This window comes from Anopheles darlingi, chromosome 2, assembly GCF_943734745.1.
Source record: "Anopheles darlingi chromosome 2, idAnoDarlMG_H_01, whole genome shotgun sequence".
NCBI lineage: Eukaryota > Metazoa > Arthropoda > Insecta > Diptera > Culicidae > Anopheles > Anopheles darlingi.
Genome location: NC_064874.1, coordinates 72,194,561 through 72,217,050, shown reverse-complemented (window position 1 = coordinate 72,217,050; position 22,490 = coordinate 72,194,561). Strand labels below are relative to the sequence as shown.

General features: G+C 45.6%; 1 protein-coding gene across 1 annotated transcript; it reads left to right on the top strand.

Annotated features, from left to right (window-relative positions):
• Positions 1 to 49: 49 nt before the first annotated feature.
• On the top strand, positions 50 to 22,019 carry LOC125960145 (neuroguidin). The gene is made up of 4 exons (XM_049693357.1): positions 50 to 817; positions 18,454 to 18,682; positions 18,765 to 19,460; positions 19,711 to 22,019. Exons 1-4 carry the CDS (start codon positions 809 to 811, stop codon positions 19,857 to 19,859), a joined length of 1,083 nt encoding a protein of 360 aa, XP_049549314.1. The 5' UTR covers positions 50 to 808; the 3' UTR covers positions 19,860 to 22,019.
• Positions 22,020 to 22,490: the final 471 nt, after the last annotated feature.

Sequence of the window (22,490 nt, the reverse complement as noted above, 5' to 3'; positions counted from 1 at the left end):
TTGTTCTTCTGTGGACGCACGAAAAAAAACGGCACCCTCCGGCAGGCAGGCAGGCAGAAGTTCGCGCGGTTCCGGTGCACGGTGGTATTGGTGTCGTTTGCAGTCCTCGTCCTGAATCCTTGTGCCAGGAGTCCCTCGCCGTTCCACGGCGCGTACGCGAATCTGTCGCCGCGGTAGTTGAAGTTGAAGATTTACGCTCGACGGTTACCACCGCTGGTGCTGCTGCTATTGCGGCTGATTGGTTTGGTTGCCGGAGCCGGTTGTTGCAGAATGTTAGGCCAAAGTTTGTGAACACTGTTCCCTAGCTACTACCCAGGGATTAACCACCTTTATCCTTCGTTAATTAATATGTCGCACAAAACAGTCCCTTCAGCAGTGTTTTTGCTTTTTTGGTGTTTTGTTTAGTTTGTCCACCAAACCGTGTGCTTCCGGAACTGGAAACCGTGCGATCGGCGTGTTTCAAGATTTATATCATTTATTGGTACAGCGATAAGAATTGCTCCTGGCCAACCGAAATAACACTGCAAATCAGCCAAGCAAAGAGGTGAAAACGCTAGAACGCACATTGCCGTGCAACTCGGCATGCCGTGCAGTTTTTACGCCTAGTTACGAGTTTAGTGGAGGTAAACAGAAAGATAAACGCATCGACCAACCCACTGTTCGGACGCTAATCAGGAGGCAACATCAGAGTGGAGGGACAGAACCGCCAGCGGCATAACCAGCAGCAGTTTTCCGGTTCCTCGAGTACGCGTGAAGGTGGAGAGTGAGAAGAAAAGGGACAAAATCCGACGAAAGACACATTTCCACCATGGTGCAGGTAAGTGTAGCGATTGCGATATGATAGGAAATTCTAAAAAGAATGTCTCTCCCACCGCTTGCACCACCGTGAACCGGGTTGCGTTGTCACCTTCAATCCTCCGCTGTGTGCGCTGTGCCATGTTTCCCTTCGCTTAAAGATCGCGACTTGGCTCTGCTGTATTGTGAGGGTCCCTCTATTCTTCGCCAGCCAGGATGATGAATTGTATCGCACCGTGCGGTAGGGAATGCATCCGGCGAGAGGCGTGTTTTGTGAGGGGAAGTCGGGGAAAAAAATCTGCCCGAAATCCTCCGGGGATGGAAACGGACGGTCCGCGGTACATGATTCCCCCAGTTGAGAACGGGATTTTATGCGACCCAAGCAAAGTAAGCTGCGTCATACCTTGGCGAAGGACGAACGCTGCCGGCTGCTGTTGAATCTCAGCTCAGTCTTCCTCAGTCCTGATGTGTCACGATTGCGCTGATAGACGCTACAGGCGCTTATCGTCGAGAATTCATTGTGAAATTACCGAAATGATCGCGACTTAGGGTAATGTGTATCTCAGATTCTCTCTAACTTCAAAGGTTACTAGCCTACTAGTTCTTGCATACTACAGTATAGTATTTGCTCATATGATCGAATTCCATCCACCAAATTGAGGAACAAATTGTTCATACAAGAGTTAAAAACATGAACAGAGAATGAAAGAGTTAAAAACAACATATAATGCTATTTGCAGTTAATAGTATGGAAATACGAGGAGAAGATCCTGATAAACTGAGGGTTTTTTTATTAGACAATGGTATGAAGGTTGTTTTCAGGTTTTAAATTAATCTTGATAATCATTATGTTTTAACGACCGTCACCGTTATTGTTATATCAAAAGGCGATTTAAATTATTTAAAAATATTCTATACTAGTCTACTTCGAGAAATTCTATAAAAATTAAACCCTTCCATGTCATCATTCGCCCTGATTCCGTCAGCTGCATTAAAATCCATCCACTGGCCACTTCCATTTGAAACAATCTTGTACAATGCGTTATGGAAAAAAAGTATGCTCGCATGAATTCACCCAAAAAGAGAGACACACATACTACGTGGAAGTGCTGTGCGATAGAATTTTTATTAAACTTGGTCCCTGCCGCGCTCCGTTCACCACCGGGATGAATCACGCACAATAGGTGCACGGAGAAGGGACTGTTGGGCAAAGTAGACTTGGCTCTGCAAAGGACCCTAGCCCTGGTTTCCCTCCTAGGGTGCGTTACGCACACAATGCGTACTACGGTTGTTGTTTCGTTCAGGCGCGTCGGATCCATGTGCTTTGGAAGTGCGTTCTTACGAACATCGCACAGCGGCCGGCCCCTCGGCTTCTTGGAAACCTGCTGCCAGGTCTCTCTCTCTCGCTCTCTAGTTCGTTACGTCCCGTTTTTTCATCTTCTACATCTCGCGATGCATCGGGTTGGGTGAGGGGCGGGAGGTCGCAGCACTCTTGCAACCCGTTCCCGATGGCGGATGGCGAGCGGACTCATTTCATCATACTGTCCATCTCTCCATCGCCATTTCATGAAGGTGCTGCGGGTAACGAGCAACAAAATCCCGACCCGGGAGAAAAAAAAAACCCGTGCCGGAACATTTCTCAACCATTCATCCAGCGTCCAGTCCCTCCCACAGGTACCACAGGCCTTTCGTTTTCGTCAACATCCCGGGGCTCTAACGAGATGCTGGCCCTTACGCAAACCTACGCACTGGCACGGGAAGTTGGTTCCGGGTTTCCCCGTCGCCGGCTTGATGCCGATGCGGATTGTGCAACTCGCGGATTGGGCGACTCTTCGCCGCCCACGGCCCCGACAGGGTTTCGGGGACAATACTCGCGCCACGTCGTTTGTGCGTGTATAGGTGCTCAAACAAAACGGTGGAAAAAATGCCCGAAAAAAGCCGCCGTAGGGATACGGACGACCGTAACAGATTGGAAAATGTCATATACAGCCAGTCTCCGGCAATGGTATGGTTTGGCAGTATCCGAACCGAGAACCGTCACTGTCCCGTACCAGAATATAACGCACCACACGCACTGCTTTGCGGCCCGTATCCTGACCGCGTGCGCCCGTGGGTGTGTGTGTTTGTGCGGAGAGAGAGAGAGAGAGAGCATCCATCCTGTGCACATCTGGTGATATGGATGGGACGGGAGTTGATTCGGGAAAGGGGCGACGACTAACCAGAATCCCGGTCGAATCCTACGACACGATTTGTCCATGATAAGTTGGGTGAATCTGTGGATCGCAAGCTATTAGGACAAAGTGCTTGCAAAGTAATACATTAACGTTGCTGTGGTCAGGGCTCATTGTAAGAAATTCGCTCAATTATATCAAACAAGTTATTAGCTGCTTGGTTTTTCTTTTGCGATAACACTCTCTGCGAGACTTTGAATAAGTTTAGTTCTTAGTCTTTCTACATTCTTCACATATCATTTGTTCGCTAGTGAGCCATCTCTTCATTTTGTGTTAATTATTAACATCTTAAAGTGGGGCGTTTTCATTTCTATTCTAATTGTCCTCGGCTTCGGGTAACTTAAGCAAAACTACAAACATAAAATATGAACATTGATTGTTTTAAACATTGTTTTAAATGATGCAATGATCATGGTCTGAAGTACAACTAAAGAACGCTTGACACTACACTTGAATTTGTGTTGAAGAAGGATTGTGCGTTCGAATAATAATCTAATTCTGACGTTGTTATTATGGCACAATTTATCTTATGTGCTGTCCCTTATTTTATTACACTTCCATTGTGAAATAGTATCCCTTTTAAAGTTGCTTATTTTCTTATGCATTTTGGTATTTTGATATCGACATACTATCGACATTAATGCCAGAATGGTTGGAATACCGAACAAAGACAAGGATTCCGTGTGAGTTCGCATATTGCCGCAGATAATATTTTAAGCTGTCTGTTATAAAATATAAATACAAATGCAGATACTGCGATACTATTGCAATTACGATAGCAATTACGAGATTATTTTACGATTTGTTTTACAAAAGTTTCAAATCAACATTTTTTGAGGAAATTTCATACACCAATGACTAGATTAATTTGTTCAGGATTTGATGGGGAAGTTGTTAAAATCGTTTTGGATTGCATCAATATCTCGAATGAATTCTTTCGGTACAAATAATAATACATTTTTAGTTACGTGAACAGCGCTATATTTAAAACATAAATCATTTAAATGGTACTTTATAATCTTGTGAACAGTATAAACAGTATAGTTGATAACTAAAACCAAATTCGTTAAACTCTGTCTTGTTTCTCTGAATATTAAAGCTGCACTACCAAACATTCACTTCACATTTCTTTCCCAGCTACCATTTTCGGTATTCTTCTAGCGGCCATTGAACTCAGTTCCCAAAATCCCCTAAAAACCCACCCCAATAGTTTACAAAACTCTCGGGAAGCGGTCTCACTACGCACCCTCGACTATCGAGAAGGGATTGTGCCGAAAAGGAAGGGTCCCGTTTCGGAATACGAACAGTTTTCGTTGGCATTTCGTTTTTTTCATTGAAGGAACCACCACCAAGTGCCGACTGGTGCATCTGCTTTTCGCCTTTACGCTAGGGGCGAGAGAGTCGACTGTCCTAGCGTGGTGTTTCAGCGCAACTTCACCTTCAACTGCTTTGGCTGCAGTGTCCGAAGTGCAAAAACTCCCTTTTGCAACTGCATCGCGGCCGTCGCCGAGCTCGACGGTATGCACTTCCGCGCGCTCCGAGGTATTGCAATGTCCGGTGATTGTTTTTTTTCTTGTTGTTGTTGCAATCTTTCCGTATGTCCTTCGCGCACGACGTGTTGGAGCCTGGCCCATTCATGGGATGCATTAGCTTCAGTTTCGCGATTCGCGTGTCGTGGTTCCCATCATCTTGGCTGCTGAGGGCTTCACCGTCACTTTCTTACCATTGGCAGAGTGCTAGAGGGAAGGACAGTAGTACATCCACTACTAACACTAGTACGAGGGCGAAAGTCTAAACCCCTCGCCGTTACTATACGTCAGCGTTTCGCGTAAACGTAGCCAAGCGATGTTATGAATGAAATCGTCGTCGTCGTCGTCTTCGAGGTAATGTAGTGGATTTGCGCACTAGGTGGAGTGCAAGGACGGAGTTTCTTCCTTCACTACAGTCTTCCGGGTAGCACTACTGGTAGGGGTTGTCGCTATCGGGACGATGTGAACCCATATGATGCGACACAGTCTCGTCGTTAGCTTTGGGGAAAGTTTTGCCACATGGAATGAGGATAAAGTTAGCGCAAGCCGATGCTGGCAAAAGGTGTTGGTTGATGTTTAGTGTACGTCTGCGTGTATCTGATGATAGTAATTGTTTTCTCAATTAATTATGTGTTGAAATTGTTAGTGGAACTTGAAGAAACTGTAAAAAAAAACGTTATGTCGCGTCGCCTTGGAGCCACGAAAATGTTTACATTAGGTGTATATAAGAAATTGTTTAGATCTAGACGTACTAAGCTTATGCGTTAGTCAATTGTTAGTCTTCTTATACTTAAAAAAGAGATCTTATACACTATTCCGCTTCGTATTTCTGAATGATGATAATTTCTTTCGATTAACTTAAATACTTAATAATATACTTATTTTCGAATTAATTAAATTAAATATTTATATAAATACGAATAATTGTAATACGAAATCGCTACTTCTCATATCATGTGATTGTACATGTGTCACTGCTGCTAACAAGTTTTGTGCGTTTCTTTTTATTGTTTTTATTTACTTCTTATTTATCTTTTATTGATGTATGATATCGTAATATACTTCTTCAACTTACAACTTACTTTAATTCAATTTATTTATTTTTATTATTTCAATCATAGAGTCTTGATATTAATAGTGCTCATTCGCCTATTCAATACCGTTATATAAATTCATGTTTGCTGTCTTAGTTTTTAATATACAATTGGAACATGGAAATCCATCATATTTGCTTGATTAAAATGAATCGCTTGTACAAACCTTCTAATTTCGAAAAGGGACAAAGATTTATCGTAGTTTTAGCGTGGTCATCCCCATGCTCTGGATTGCCGGAATTCCCGCTATGCCTGTTTGAAATGTGTATCCGTTGTTCACTATATTATTCTATCGGCGAAACATTGGCGGTTGTTTGATTCCCGGTCGCCGCCGATGTGGCCGCGGAGCGAATAGAGTTTGCAAAATTGCAAACACCACCACCACCACCATGTCCGACAAAGTGAAAAACGGCCACGATATAAAATATTTCCTGCTTCTGCTGCGCCTACCGTACGGGGGTACTGGTGGTGGTCAGAAAACATGTCATGTTTCATCAGCGAGACAACAATGCAAGCGCCTCCGCTGTTTGCAGTTGGCGCGAGTTGCAAACAAATCGATACCGTCTCTCCACTGACTGACCATTACTGCTTCCTGGGGGCAGGGCTCTCGAATTCGTTTCGTATGCTCGCCCGCGCTGGCTCGCTGGCTCGCTCGGTAGTATGCAAAAGAGGAGGAGAGGGCGCATGTAAGGATGCTGCTGCTGCTGCTGCCGCTTGACCAAGCGGACGGCGAACTGGCCTGGATCAGGTGCTGGTACCTGCTGTACCACTACCTCCCCTTCCGGAGCATACGCGCGCACAGTCCGCAGGGATGCGGAAAACGGATTCCCTCGCCGCAACCGCCGCCGCCGCCGCCGCCCATCAGGATTCCGCGCGATGTTGCGACACGGAACGCGGAATATCGCGAATACCTCGCACCGTGCCCGTATGTGTGTGTGTATGTGCCTGTCGGTTTTGTCCTGGGCGCGCACGTTATCGTTTTCCCTTTATTCATTTGAATTCCCGCGTTCAGGAGGGGGGTTGCTTCCTCTTCGTTTTTCCTCTGCTGCTCTTCGCTTTTTGTGTTTCATTATGCAATCAATATTTATGCAGTTTTTGTGCGGTATACGTGTGTGTGTGTGTGGCCATGGTGGCATCCTGCCACCAATCCATCCGTCCTGCCGTCCAGCCTGATGCTACACTGATGCTGCTGCTGCTGCTCCTGGGTTCGCGCATTTTCGCGAACGGTTTTTCATTTGCCTGCGTCCACGGCTCCCCCTCTCCACACACGTCATCATCAATGCAATTGCTTTCGCTCGAGGAACGCACCAAGCTGCACACACATACACATGAACACAGTGGACACTGCTGGCCATGGATGGCTGGTTGGTTTCTGTTCAGATATATGCTCTGGCGACCATCGCACATCGCACGTTGAAGTTGGTGCGCGGTGCCCACAACACCGGGTACCGGGGACACACAATCAGACATTCATGCCACCCAGCCAGCCCCGCGCCTTTTTGGGGTGCACCGGCCCGCACCACTGCCCTGTTTCGATGCACTTTTACGCTCACTGATTACATTCGCGGAACCGTCGGTTTTCGTCGTCGTTGTTGTTGTCGTCGTTGTATATTCAAAATATTTGTGATGATGGTCCCAACGGGGGATACACACCAACACGGTGGTTGCACGCACGGCACGGATTGTGTCTGTTTTGTTTGTTTTGGCATCGGCAGCCTCAAAAATATGTATATAAATACATATAAAAATGTATATATTTGTATTGCGTATCCCACTTTGGGTGCAGCGCAAGTTTGGTGCATCTCGAATTTACCCCGCGAACCGTGAAACGCATACGCGCACATGAAAGCATTCCCAACGAAACGCATGAGGATCCGATACACGCAGGCATCCGCCGGTACCAACTTCGTCCTCCTCGGTCAGGCCGAACGGGCAGCTAACTTGCCAATTTCCTCATCCCTCGTGTGTCGTGACCGATCAGAGACCCGTCTGTCCCAAAAACGCAAAAAGGAACCAAAAATCCTTTTGATATTAATTTGCCAGCCCAAAATTAAATGCTCCCCGGAGTCCTTCTGCATTTTATACAACAAAAAAAGGCTCTCAGTTTGGTGCTAGCGATGCGTATGGAAAGCAGGACCCGAACTGGGGACCCCCTGTTATTGCAAACCGTGCGTGTGTGCCCTCTACGTGCCGGATTTTGGTGCGTGGTTTGTTCGGGAAAGGTATGAAATATAATACAGCACACATCGGCGGGGTCGGTGTCGGGAGGAGGGGGAACCGCGACCAGAGTGCACCCGTTAGTGCTGCTTGCATATGTGAAGCCAGAGGGATAGCTAAAAAAAACGATTTTTCACGCAAAACAACCACAAAGCGGGTGGTTCGCGAATGCGCTGAATCCGCGTCGGGTCCGTGGCCGCCGCTGTTGGTCATTCGAAACCCACATCACCACCACCATCACCACCACCACTCATATTTTCCCTTTTGCGCCCGTGTTTCGCTGGAAAAATTCCAATGTTGTATGTGCAGTTTATAATATATCGAAAGGTTTTCTCTCTTTGCTCTGCCTGGCGCCTCTTCAATATCCACGCTTCAAACACTCTCCCTCTTTTCCATTCGGCAACCAGCATCTCGCTTTGTTTTCACTTCTCCGGGGGCTTTTGCGCCGCTGCACCGACCACGGTTCCGTTTTTAACGATATAGTATTTTATATATATGTATATTGGTTTGGAAAATGATTAAAAAATGTTTGCATATTCACGCGAAAAACGAAAAAGGGCTGGCAAAAGGGTGGGGCAGCATGTGCAGTGTGCAGCGGACAGAAAGGAGGTGGTGCATTGTATATTTTTCATATTCCCCCCGGTAGTGCATACGATGCGCGTATGCAGGGCCTGGATTGGACCGGAATGTGCATCCTTTGTGATAAGCGCGGCATTTGGGGTGGGGTAGCGTTGGGGGTATGGGCACGAGTTGTCGATGCGTCAGACGAGAAGCGATCATTATTATTGCAGCTCTCTGGACTGGAAATGCGTTTTTATGATTCCATTCCGGAAGCTCACAGGATGGCTGCGTCTCGATCGTTACCGTAAATAATATATATAATTAACGAAAGATAAACTCGTTATGGTGCGCAAGTATGCATAATGAAACTGCTGCCTTTCGCTATGGAGAGAAAGAGAGTGAGCTAACAAAAAAATCGCGACAACAAATGGATATGCATTTCCGTGTTTCGTGCTTTTAATCAAGCGCGATGTGTTTTTTCGCTGCATAAATGGAGCATGTGAAGACCGGAGATTGCATTCGTTTTCCCGTTAGCTTTTTTTGTTTTGTTTTGTGTGCAAGGGAATTTTGAGTGCACCATAAATTATCGCGACGAACCTCACGAGTGAATGCATTTTTTAATCAATGTCGTGTTTTCTGATTAAGCCCCGGGGGTGAGGAGATGCATTATACGCCGTGGGGTTGGTTCCGAATTCGGTTGATTAATGTTTGCATGTTTTGCATTTTTTGTGAGTGAATTATTTAAATTAAATTTAATGAAATAGCTATCAATTTATCAACATCAATTTTGTCATTGTTGATTTTGTTAAAGTTGCTATTTTTACCGTGGTATTCGGTATTCAGTTATAGTTATTTGTTGGAAATGCTTAGTACAGTAATCGATTTTCGTGACAAAAGATGATGCATTTTTTGATCAATTCTGTTTTGATTTCTCTATCAGTCTTATCAGCCAGTAGCATTGCATTGAATTGTTGCTAGGCTTTACGGTTATATTTAAGATAGATGTGTTCTTAGATTGACTTCATAAATGTGGTCATTGCTATCACAAACAACGAATCTTTAATGTATCGCTATTGTTTCTTTTTGGTATGGAACGGTATCTCCACTATATTTAACGATATCGGTATCACGAATTGGAAATGGTATCTGCACTATATTTATGGTTTCTCTTCCAATATATCAGATCCAATAATTAATCCAAACGAATCTGTTATTAAAAATGGAATACAAATGCCATCTTTACTAACTTTTAAGCATTGGCATCGTCCAAAAATTCGGGAATTGGTAATTTATTCAATTTTTTATCCGATCAAGCATCTTATTTTTGTGTCAGAACATACAATCATTTTCTATAAAATGTTATGATGTTTTCGAATTATATTCCAACCATTAGTAATTTTCGATATCGGGATCAGTAAAAAAGGAAAAATCGAATCCGTGTTCGTTCGCACCCTTTTCCAATTCTGGCCATTTATATTATTTCAGCATTTTATCATCCGTTGCACATTTCATCTCGTCTGGTAGCTAGTCTGATGTTGTTATTTATTCTGTGGATTGAATTAAAATGGGCACCACACACGCGGGAACCCCGCGAACAGAAAAATATCGAACCAAATGTTTCCCTGGAATTTTTTGGAGAAATAAAATAATTTAAAAAGCAGAGCTTACTCCTCCTTTCGTCTGAATCACGTCCGGCTGGACGATGAGAGATGAATATGGTTTTTTGAAAATATTTTGACAATTTTGACTACAAAAAAAGGGAACCGCGAACACGGAAAACGCGAAAGAGCTCGCTGGTGGACAATGGAATCCGCCCGTCCGGTAACCGTTGGTAGTAAATACAATTTCCATTTTCACCGGCCACAGATAGGTTTGTAGCAGCGGAGTGCACACTACTCGCTGCTCCTGTTTTTCATCTCTTGGCGACCACATTTTGTGCGATAAAAAGGGATGATATTGTGGCACGACCGAACGGAGAGGCTATTGAGGCAAGGACGATGGTACAGATGCACCTGTGCTCGGCTATCGGCTATCGATCACCAATGCCTCTAGTAGATTATTGATTTCTAGCCATCGGTACATCGGTACCGCGGCCTCCCGAAAGAGCCAATGATGGCGTATCCGGTTCGATCGTTGCGGGTTTGCGGGTGTCGTAGTGGACATGACCGCCGACCTCTATACCACATTTGCCATTGGGGCATTTTCTCATCTGAAGTTAATTTCCATTTAGCGGTTAAAGGGGTTTGAACCGGGCAATGGCGGGACGATCTTAAAACCACACACAAAAACGAATTCTTCTTGAGTGCTCGTAACGGTCGACGTGATAAGGTAAACAATGGACACCACATCGGTACGCGACCTCGAACAACAAGAGGCCGCAGAATGCGTCCTTCGGAGCACCAGGATCAGCTCCTTTATGTAGTGTGTTCGCCGGGCACTAGCAAAACCGGTCAGGCCAGGAAAGGATGATTGGATTGGTTCCTTTCCGCGTTTCCGCGCACAGGACGTAACAAGATGAATCTGGTCGTAACCGGGGCATGGTGCATGCATGCCCCCGAGTGCTGCTACGTTGTCCTTTAGCATTCTTTGATCCTTTGGCTCCTGCTCTTAACGTTCACAAGCGTCACGTTCACGCATCAACCTGGCAACGAACGCGTGGAGACGAAGTTGGCGATTTGTGCTAGCGTGCTACCTGTGCGTTGGAGAGCCTATAACCTTTTCGCAACCATTGTGCTGCTGCTTCCGGCTATGACGTACAACTGGTTTGCTATGCTTTTTATGCTAACACATCTGTACTGTGGCTAAAGGAATTATGGGAAAGCCATTGTAGCTGGTGTCTTTGGGGTAAATGTAAGAATGGAAAGGATAACATCGACTGATTAGCTGTGGTGAACGGATGTTTTCGGAATTTAGGCTGATGACTGATCTTCCATCAAAACTGCTACCCAACAGTCTAAGCTAAGCAAGCTGTGAAGTGATGAAGGTAGTGAAAAGTGAAAGAAGGTAAGTAGCTAAAAGAGAATAGTTTGTTGTTCGATGTAATTGAGTAATTTATGGTAGTTCTCTAATCAATCCAACAGCAACCCTTAACGACCCTAATGGAATGGTGAATCCAGCTATCGGAGACAGTCGGCAGACAGCTCGCAGCAATAGAAGGAGACGAGAGGGCGAGGCAGATCCACCGCCAGGACCTTGCTCTGATGCGGGGGTGCTTTTCATTTGCGTACACCGTCGCCCGGTAAACAGTGTCAATCGATTGTGCACCAGAAGTGCCTTCGCGCCGTGCTGTGCTCCAGTGCTCGGTTCCGTGGTCTCCTCCTCCACGGTCTCATGTGCAGGTGCAGTGAGTATCGAATGTGCACACACCTCACGCCGCCATAGGATGCGGGAGCGAAACACATCCTTTTCGCTTCGGTCGGTTTGATTTGTGTGCTGTGCTGTGCTGTGCTGTGCTGCGCTATGCTGTGTGGGGACCACCGTACTCTGTCCATCTCGCTCGGCCCAACACCAACGTTGGATTCATCGCAGCACATAGTGTAGTGCGCACGGGCCGCGAACGCACATTCCTCAGCATCTCGTAGTGTATGGCCATCGTATCGCGCCACCATCATCATCACCACCACCACCACCGCCATCGCCATCGCCATCGCCATCGCCATCATCAGAGTATCATCGTCATCAATACATGACAGCCGAGCCAACTTCGATGTACGTTCGGGCTGTTTCGGTTCGATTTGCTTTTGCGTTTGGTGCAAAAATCACCTGCCAGCCGGAGCCGGACTCGGAGCCGGACTCGGAGCCGGAGCCGGAGCCTACGCGTTCGTCTACAACACCCCCTCAACTCGCCGTTTGTGCACTACATAGGGGGTTCCGCCGGGTGCATTCGTGGTGATGATGCTACAGCACGTAGCGTGGGATGGATGGCCGGTCGGCTATTCGTGGTGCCACCAATGGCTCGCCTACTAACTACCTTCCTGGCGAGCGGAGACACAAACCAGCCCCATATGCAGGCCAGCAAAAGATGGATACCACGTGTGTGTGTGTGTGTGTCTGCCCGTGTATTTCATGATGGACCGGACCTGAAGCCACACTGTGAGGGCCACCATCCAGCCCTCCCATCCTTGCCACGGTTCTATGTGGTGCATGCGGCTGCGATAGCACCGCGGCTTGTGTATTGTGCTTGATATCAGCGAACGAGTCCTGCGAGACAGAGACCAAGAGAGAAAGAGAAAAAGCGCGCGAGAGACAGAGAGAGAGGGTCCGAGGGTCCGAAAAACCGACCGCTCCAATTCAGCCATTTCGCTGTACTTTTCGTTTTTCCCTCTTCCGTTTTTTTATTTGTCTTTTTTTGCGCTGGCCAGGCAGGCCGGCCGACCGATGCCATTCCGCCGCCATTCGTCGATATGGATGTGAGTGGCGTGGAAGGGAGGGAGGCTATTGCGCCATTCTTTCTGGTATTTGTTTCCCCTTCCCTTAAACCCGTCACTCCGGTCCCACGGTTTCCACGTTCCGTTTTGTGTGTGTGTGTTTTTTTTTTGTCGTTTGATTCGCCATTCGCGTGAAGCATTTTTTCCGCTTTATCGAGGAGCCCGGAGTTTTCCCGGGTTTTCCGGCGATCCCTTTTTGGCTGCGAATGCATGCAGCAGCAGCAGCACGTGAAAGCTCACACCGGCGTCCGTTCGTCCGTCCACACACGGGTTTCCCTTGCCTGCTGCGTGCATGCTCGGTCGTCAATATTCGAAGCCCCTTGGTTACCACCATCGCCACTTCGCAAGGTGTGTTTTAGGTTCCGAGCATCATGCGACCAACCAGTCTAGTCCACCCGGAGCAGCAGGGTGGCAGAGCTTTTACGGTTTCCTGGTCACTGTCGATGCTGTGGAGAGGAAACCGGCCAGTGCCGTTTGAGCGCCTTTTTTGTGGCCCTACGTGGGGCTACTAGCGACGGATGGACGTTGGGATTGACAGTTCGTCTTCTGCTGGTGCTGCTCATCGAACCCTTTCTAGAACCTGTGTGTGTGTTCTCGTGTGTATGTGGAATGTATGGTGAACGCGTAACGCGAATGCTCTCACTCCATCCCCTTGCGTCCGCCAAAGAGGCTGTGGAATGGAGGAGGATATTCTATTTTTTTTTTCGTTCTAGTATCGAACCCGCGTCCTTGCCACCTACCACCAAATCCAAAGCCTTCCAGTCGGCGGCGTGCTCCGGTTGTTTATGTGCTTCCGCAGCTAGACGAGCCAACAGCAATCAGGGGGGGGGGGGGGCATGTATGTATATGTGTGTGCATATCCTTTCCAACCATACACTCACACAGACGGGCACGCGCGCGTGGGGCTACTGAATTCGCGGACGCGAACTCGGAACCGAATACGCGAAATGATCGGCGACGGACTGACCGGGATGCAGTGGTGACGGCGGCGGTGGAGGCGGGATTCGATTGTATTCGTGTGTATCGAGCCATCACTCTTGACGCATCAAGTACCAGGCGCGCAGACCAGACCGCTGCTGGCCCCCTTCTACCAGTCGTTGGCTACTGAGAACGGAGCGATTCGGCTCAGCACGTTAGCGAGCTGGGGTTGCTGCGATCCACTGGCTAATGGTACCATTCGGTTTTCGGTCTCTAATGTGCTAAACCCAAGGTGACCGTGACAGTGGAGGTGACGGCGGCGGCGGCGGCAAGGTCTGATGCTGAATTAAAGGCCGGCTCGGTTAGCGAAAAAAAGGGGGAGTTTAAAAACGGGGACGAACTGCTGAGTGAGGGCCTTTTTAAAATATCCTTCCTAATGTATCCGCTCTCTCGAAGGAAGGAAGGCGACGGCACTGCTGGAAGAGGATGGTAGACTTTTTTTTATTTCATTTTTGAGCCAACGTGCTAAACCACCATATCCTTCCCTAGATGGCGGTGTGATTTGGTGGTCAAATGCGCCGCCACCAGCAAAATGGGAACGGTTTGGCCTGCTGCGTTGCTCTTCTCTTGCGTTGCTTGGTACGAAATCGTAGTAAGCATGCATTGTCATGAGTTGAGTTAATGGAAAATGCTCAGAATGCAGCATGAAGAGGAATGGCAACATGGCACCTCGTTGTTCGACGAAGAAAAGAAACATTCGGTTCCTGCCCTCCCAGCTGTGATGGTGCCCATACTCCTGATAGAACCCGTGGACATTATGAATTATGAAGATAATTTCTAAAATAAAATAAGATGAACATAACATGTGATGCATTTCATCTATCTCTAACCAGTCAATACCATTGCCAACTTACTCCGTTGCCAACTCCGTTGCGCCATCGGTGCCTAAACGAAGCGCACCGCACCGTGTGTCCGGGTGAAAATGGGTCGAAAGCTGATTTGATTGGTTCGATCGATTTCCAATTAGCAGAATATGCTGCAAAGAAGTTTTTCGCTTCTTTCCACTTCTTCTCGGCCGTTTTATCGTGTTGGTGTTTTTTTTGCTAAATAAGATGCAGAAGTGTGTCATTTGCGGCGGTTAAGGAATATCGCCTGGAACACACGGCTCTGGAGGTGGTAGCGGAGTGGTTCTTACTGAATCGTGAATCAAATGCATCATTGCATTCCATGATGCCTGCAACAGTTTTATGAAAAACATAAGTATCTATTATATTTTGTAGTAATATGAATATTGACTGTAACGTTTCGGTTTGATTGCTTTGCTGTTATTAAAATTCAATTTTGCCCCCTCCCCCGTTACATGACATCGCATATCGCATATTCGAATGCGATTCAATCGCCATTAAGTGGTCGCTATATCGGTGCAACGTTTGTCATTAGTTGAAAGAAACGCGAAAACGTGTTACGTGGCCAGGATGCAAAGATTGGATTGCCAATGTTTTGGGACATACACGTGTCATACGTGTTGTTGTTCTTGCCTTGCAATTGTTGTTCCGTTTACGGAATTCCGTGGATTTCAGCAATCGACCAAGCTGGGAGCTTCGCTGGCTCTCTAACAAGCGTCAGGGGACCAGTTCTCGGGCTCGGACCACCGATAGCACAAACTACAGAGCGTGTCTGTCACGAGCGCCCGGTTAACCCATGATGACCGATGACGATGGTTCTCGATGGGGTCGCTCGATACCACCATCGCCCGAACGCCCGGCTATGTTCGAATGATGTGCACTGATGATGGTCACCACCACCTCATCTCCGTGCGCCCTGTGGCCCTTCTCCATCACCGCATCACCGATGCCCATGTGTACATACAGACATATTGATTCGCGTTTCTGGTTTTCGCGGCGCTGCCGTAGCAAGTGAGAATCGCCATCATTTTGCCCATTGCCCTCGACCCCGTCAGTGCCCCCCACCCCCTCCCACCGCTCGCTTCACTCCCTTGGTCCACTCTCGCGCGGCTAGGCTTTCCAATTTTCGCGGATGTGTGTGCATGCAGAAGCCGAATGTTGTTCGCCATTTCGCTTTTTCCAATTTTTGGACTGATGAAGAGCGGCGTAGGTGATTGGACGCGGTGGGTGGGTGGAGCACTCCAGACCTAATTTCCCTTCGCGATACGAATCGTTTCACTTTGTGGTCGTCCTTTCGAATCGCGCTATCGCTTTCGCTCGTTCACTCGTTCGCTTGCTGACTCACGTATTTTCTCGTGCAGTGGTGTGGGCCAGTGGCGCCGCTCCGTTTGGTGGTAGATCGGATCGAGCACAACCAACCAGCCCCAGTGTCCAAGCGAGGGAGAGAGGAAGGGGTAAATATATTTGAGGATAATTGGAAAAGGGGCTCAGCCCTGGACCGTGTAGAGTCCGAGAGAAGCAAAAACAACAACAAAAAAAGTCCTGAAAATCCGATCCCTCGCTACTACCGCTACCCCTGAACTACTGCTGGCTGGCGGAGGTATAATCGTGAAGGACAGGGTGGGAAAGGGGCACACCACGGAATGAATGGAAATAAATCAATAATCCGCGCGGTCTCCGCGTGCGCGTTTTCGATGGTCCGAAATCGACGAATCGACTGTTCGCCCACACACACCCCTCTAGACACCAGCAACAGCAGCGGCAGCACCAGCAGCAGCCCACATTAGCCTCTTATGTACGCGTGGAGCGCCGCGATATTGCAGTTGGTCCCGTTGGTTGTTGGTTTGGTATACGGGTGGTACGCCCGGCCGTATGTGTTCATTTCAGATCCGGTACCACCTGCAACCTGCTCGGAATATGTTTTGACGGAGGGCTTCGGAGGGATTGGGTTCTTGTTCTTTCTCCGTAGCAAACCGATCTCGATGACAGAGGGGGGTAGTTGCAAATAAAGAAATAATCAGACTTTAAAAATGAAAATGTAAATTATATTTTCCGTTTTATGTTTCGAAGCATCGGAACGCAATTTCATGTACACGTTTTTCTGTTCCTTTTTGCACTCTAGTTTCATATATTGAAATGGACGTTTCGTTTCGTTGTTAATGTGAGGGGGTTTTAATTTAATACCCTGTCCTGTTGAAAAAAAAAATATTCGAAAATAGACAACGGAACGATTTTTAAGCTATACTGTGCTTGCTACGATGGTATCACATTTATTCTTTACTTATCATTTACTGCATCATAATAATAGCAAGCTGCATCATAATAATATTGATGCTCTTTTAATAATTCAGATTTAGTATTTTTTAACACTTATAACTTGATAGCATATAATCAAGCTCTTAGCGTGTTTTCAATCTGTTTCTATTTCTCCTCGTAGAAAAATTAAATTTGCCCGTAGGCATAGTAGGCAAGATAGTAGTGTAGTGATGTTTAGTTCGAGGAGACTAATCTACAGGGTTCACGAACATCATGGTTGATGCAACAAGTGTTTACTAAGCGGCCTATGGCATGGCACACTACTCAAAAATCAATGAAAGAGGTCTCATTATGAAAATAAAATCATACTATTTTATAGTTTGATTACAAAACTGTATCAATTATATCAAAAATGTGTTTATGTTTAATGTTTATAAATATATTTTTTTCTTTTTAATTGACAGAAAACACATTGTTCTGTTTGAAATGAATCAAACATATAACTTTCATTATGTAATTGAATACTTTTTGCTTCCAGAATGCATATATTTTAAATTCAAGCGAAACAGATGAAAACATGCTAAGAAACATATAAAATTGTTTCTTCAATGAGGAAGAAGAAAATAAAGAATAAGCGATTTGTGCAGAACCTTTCTATACATGTTGTTAAGCAGAAATGCATTTTAGTCGATAACTACGTATTACGAAGGCAAACCTCTAATATACGGACATTGCAGTATGTGGCTTTTTCATACTCATTCATCAGTGCAATGTGCAGCACGATGTGCGCCATCCCTCGTTATCAATAGTTTGCGAGGAGATAGAAACTAGTGCTACTCAGTCATGTGTGATCTGATGGAAAGGTGGTATTCCATTGTCTGCACTTGTACCGAATGTAGCCGGATGTTTAACCTAAACGAGTCAACAAAAACGCGCCTCTATTTCTAAAGCTCACGCCCTGCTCGATGTCATGATGTGGAGTAGACGCTAGAGCATTCGCAAAGCAACTACACGAACACGAAAAGAGCTGAAATATTTATCAGCAAGCAGCACTGGCCATACGAACTTTTGTCCAGCGGCGGTCATACGTATAGCATCGCGGAGTTCTAAATGCGAACAAAAAGTACGGAGTGCACCGATGGCATCGATCGGGGTCTGCATTAGAAAGGGTGCGCTTTCGCGCGTCTGTTTCGTCATGTTTGATTGATATTGATATTAATATCGAAAAGGCAGATCTGGCGGTGTGGTGTAGGTTTTGTAGTTTCTATCCGCGTTCGATGCACCTAACTTTTCGGTACTCTTTCAACCCTCCAGGGCAAATCGCGGGGCTGGGGCTATGGGTTCGTCTAATGCCCCTTTTATTGACCAAAGGTAGCCGTTGGTTATTGAAATTTTCGAACGTTTTCCATTGTTGGCATATCACCGTCCGGGGTATAGGATTCATCTTCTTTGTTCGCAATGGCCGTGTTTTTATCATCCACTCTAAAGCCTCAACTCTATTATGCTCTTTCTTTTTGTAGGCTTTGGACGAGTACGACATCCAGCCGGATCTTCCGCAGGCGTTGCGTTTGCTGGATGAGATGAACAGTAACTTCAAACAGGTTTCCGATCTGGTTGGCAATATGTTGCAGCGAGTGAAAACCGGTGAACTGTCCACTGAGTACGGGCTAAATTTCCTGGAGATCAAATATCATATGTTGCTGAATTATCTCATCAATCTGACGTATGTTGTGCTGAGGAAGTGTTCCGGTAAGTTTCCGCACATCAAAAACTGCGTCAAGTATCGTAGCACGATTCCTTATCTTTTTGCTCTTAATCCGTTTTTACGTAGGCCATCGCATTGAGAATGATCCCTCGATCGATCGTTTGATTGAAATTCGAACCGTGCTGGAAAAGATCCGGCCGATCGACTACAAGCTTCGGTACCAGATTGACAAATTGGTGAAAACAGCCGTTACCGGCAGCAGCAGCGGTGCAACCGATCCAACCTCTTTCCGAGCGAACCCGGCGAATCTGATGTCACAGTTAGCGGAACCAGGAGCCACCGCTCCTGCCAATGATGCAGCAGGGGATTCGGATGGGGATTCGGATAGCTCAGCGAAGGTAATGGAAAAACTGAAGCGCGCTAAGGAAGCGGCAAAAAAGACAGGTCTTGGCAGCGTTGCCACCGTGGACATGGGTGATCAGGCCGCCACAGCGGAGGAAAGTTCCACTGCTGCTCGCCGTAGCAAGCATGACGTGTACGTGCCACCCAAACTGACATCGATGCCTTACGAGGAGGACACGAAAGCGGATCGGGCTCGCAAGCAGCTGGAGCGAGTAAGGAAACGAGCACTCGGGTCGTCCTTGATACGTGATCTGAAGGATGAGTATCTCGATACACCGGTCGAGCTGTCGAGCAGTTCCCGTGCCCAGCAGATACTGTCACGTCGCGAGCGGGAGCGAGAAGAGTACGAAGAGTCCTATCTGACACGTTTGCCGATCACGAAAGCGGACAAGCAGCGTAGCAGAAAGCTCACGACGCTCGGTAAGTTCTCGGTTAAAATAACCGATTTCAATGTTGCTGCGCGACAACGAACGCTACGTTCGGTTCTTAGTATACGCTCTACTCAAACCCGAAGCTCTGTTTCGTACTTAAAGCTTTCCTTTGAGTAGTGCAACGAAGCTTTTTGAATGTTCGCGCTGGTTTTTTGATAGATGTCGTTAACTTTGTGGAATACTATCCCACGGTGTGGACCCTCAATGTAATCCGTTTCTCTCTGTTTGTCCCATTGCAGCTTCTCTCGGTGACGAATTAACAAACTTTACTGACTTGAGTGTGCTCAACGATGACTATCCATCGACCTCTGGTAGCGGTGGCGGCAAAAAGCGTAAGGCATCGAAAGGTGGTAACAAGAAACATGGTAAGAAGCGTCGTTTTCGTTAGACCTGTTTTCGCAACAGCGTGAGCATATGGGAGAAAAACGCGGACAGCAGGTGGCGATACGATGGAAAGCTCCGACAACGAAAGCTGCATCGTGGCCGTTTGCTTTTCGTTCGATCGGTTATGTGTTTCTTTTCTTTTGCTAAAGTATGGAGGGGCGTAAAAAGCAAACATTCGTTGGTTTATCTTCACATTGGTTACATTTTCGTAGATTATGTTGTTTGTTTTTGTTCGACTACTCTAGCAATCAATTTTCAATCGAAAGAGTTTACATTCTACTATTTTTTAAATTGGTTTTGAATATTGATTGTCTTAACGTTTAATGCAATGGAAACTCAAGAAACAATAATAAAAAGGCAAGGCAAATGAATACACAATAGTACATTCAAAATCTAATCATCATATTGAGGAGTTTCTAATTTTGGAAGTTTATGAGAGCATCGTTTTATCATATATTTGTATGAAGATATTACTTCGTTTTCATTCAAAACTACGCAACACACGCTTCCGAAAACAGATGGAAACAAGTCAACAGGCCAATAAACCAGCATACCATGCAAGATGACCGGATACAGTAGCAACACTATATAGCTATATTGTTGGGCTAGTTTCATAAAACAGGATTATTTGCGAAGATGTGGCAAGAGACAGATAGAAAGCGAGAGAAAGAGAAAGAGAGAAAAAAAAAGAAAGAAAGAAAGAGAGAGAGAGAGAGAGAGAGAGAGAGAGAGAGAGAGAGAGAGAATTTTTTTGTATGCGTTATTTTTTCCTTCGATGGGCGTTCGACTACGGCAAGACTCTATACAAATCATAGGTAATATAAACAAAAATAGACTAATAGAAGATAGAGCTGCGATTAGCGGCTGTACAGCGTATCTGTCAAACAAATGGAAACACAACTGATAATAGATATAATTCTACAAGACAGATTTTTCGTTATTTTGTATTACGAACAAGGAACCAGTTTTTGTGAACCACTAGCAGCATACAGCAGCGCATACAGCATCAGCGCAACGATTGAATTGTTACTAAGAAAAGGGAGCGAATGAGTATGAGACAGAGAAGCAATGAGCTAGATGTGTGTGTGTGTGTTTAAAACAGATTGCGACTGGGGAGAAGGGATGTTCTTCAGGGAGGTACTAAAAGCAAAGCGATGGACGGAGAACGAGCGAAATCGCGAGAGCGAAGAGTTACGATAAGACGATTTACCATATTGTTGCCTTTTTCTATAGCAAAACTTAAGGAGAACTATTGCGCGTAAGAGAGGAGCAGCGGGCTCGAACGAGTAAAACGAGGATAAACCCAGAGAATGAATATAGAAAACGTTTACTATTGGCTGGTTTACAAGAGGCACATATACACCATTTTTTAACGAGCTAAACCTACCTTCTAAATAGTTATCAAGTTTATGCAAGGGTTAATTTTTGTTTGATGTTTTAAACTCGGTCTAAGTTAAGCGCAAAGAAACAATACAGCAACAGTGCAACTGATACGTAACGGAACATAGCACCAAAGTGCAGACAGATCCACAAGCATAATCACAGAACCTCAATAAACTTGGATATATCGAACGCCCGGCTGAAGGAAACAATGAACGAGCTAAGGATAGGGTAAACAAGTAGATAAGAAGCAGGGTAATGTCTTTAAGTAAAGCCAAGGAACCTAGACTATACGCGGAAGAGAAATGATTGAAGTACTTTCATTTGTGTTGTACACGTTGAGTGGCAGAAATAATCCCGAAACTCTTTCCAACCAATCGGAAGCTACATGAACACAGCAAATCAGAAGGAATGGGGAAGAAGATGCCACAATAGCATGCTTGACGCATGTTGCCGTACTGGCCAAGAAATTACAAACCTAATGGGAACGTTTAGATTCTAACGTTCGGGTAGATTCTGTATATTAAAATCATCTTTATATATATAGATAAAAAAGAATTTGAGTTTGATTCGTTTCGTTTATTGGCTTAGTTTACAATTTACATTTTCGTTAAAAGCGCGTCTACATCAAATTGCGCCTGTTAGCGTTTCTATTTTGCTTTGTGCTTTATATTTGTTTAGTTATCGCAACCGAAAATCTATTACTTTGGTCAGTTAAGCTTTTGTTAGTTTGTAAGCTATTCTTCCTTTGCAGTGTAACCATTTATAGTGAATAAATGTATGAATAGTTAATTTCCGTTTATTTTTCTGTTTCTGTTCGCGTTAATTTGCTTTCCGTATCTCTTTCCTTATGTTTTTTGAAAATATATGTATAATCAATTTCTATGTTTTATGTGCCATTATTGGTTACATATATTGATTGTTTTTGACGTTTGTAACATTCTTTATTATTGTGTAACCCACTTTTGACTACATTTTTTCTGTGTGAATCATAACAAGGCAGATCAAGAGTTCATTTTGACCTTTTTTCCACGCCATTGGAGGAGCAATGCGTTGCCGATTGTGGTGGTTGATTTTCATTTATTGAATTTCTTAATTATTGGTACTATCCAACCGATTAATTGATCGAGCGGCGGCAATACAAAAAAAGCGTTTTTCAACGTCATTAATAGTTCCACTACTCAGCTTTCCCGGCTGAGGAACATTACAATTAGCCCCTGTTGAAATGAAAGCGCGCTCAATTGCAAGAGTAAAC

Excerpts from the sequence above, each read along its gene's own strand:
- LOC125960145 (XM_049693357.1), top strand. Across the intron at positions 18,683-18,764 it reads TGTGCTGAGGAAGTGTTCCG|GCCATCGCATTGAGAATGAT; the intron begins GTAAGTTTCCGC and ends GTTTTTACGTAG. Across the intron at positions 19,461-19,710 it reads CAGAAAGCTCACGACGCTCG|CTTCTCTCGGTGACGAATTA; the intron begins GTAAGTTCTCGG and ends GTCCCATTGCAG.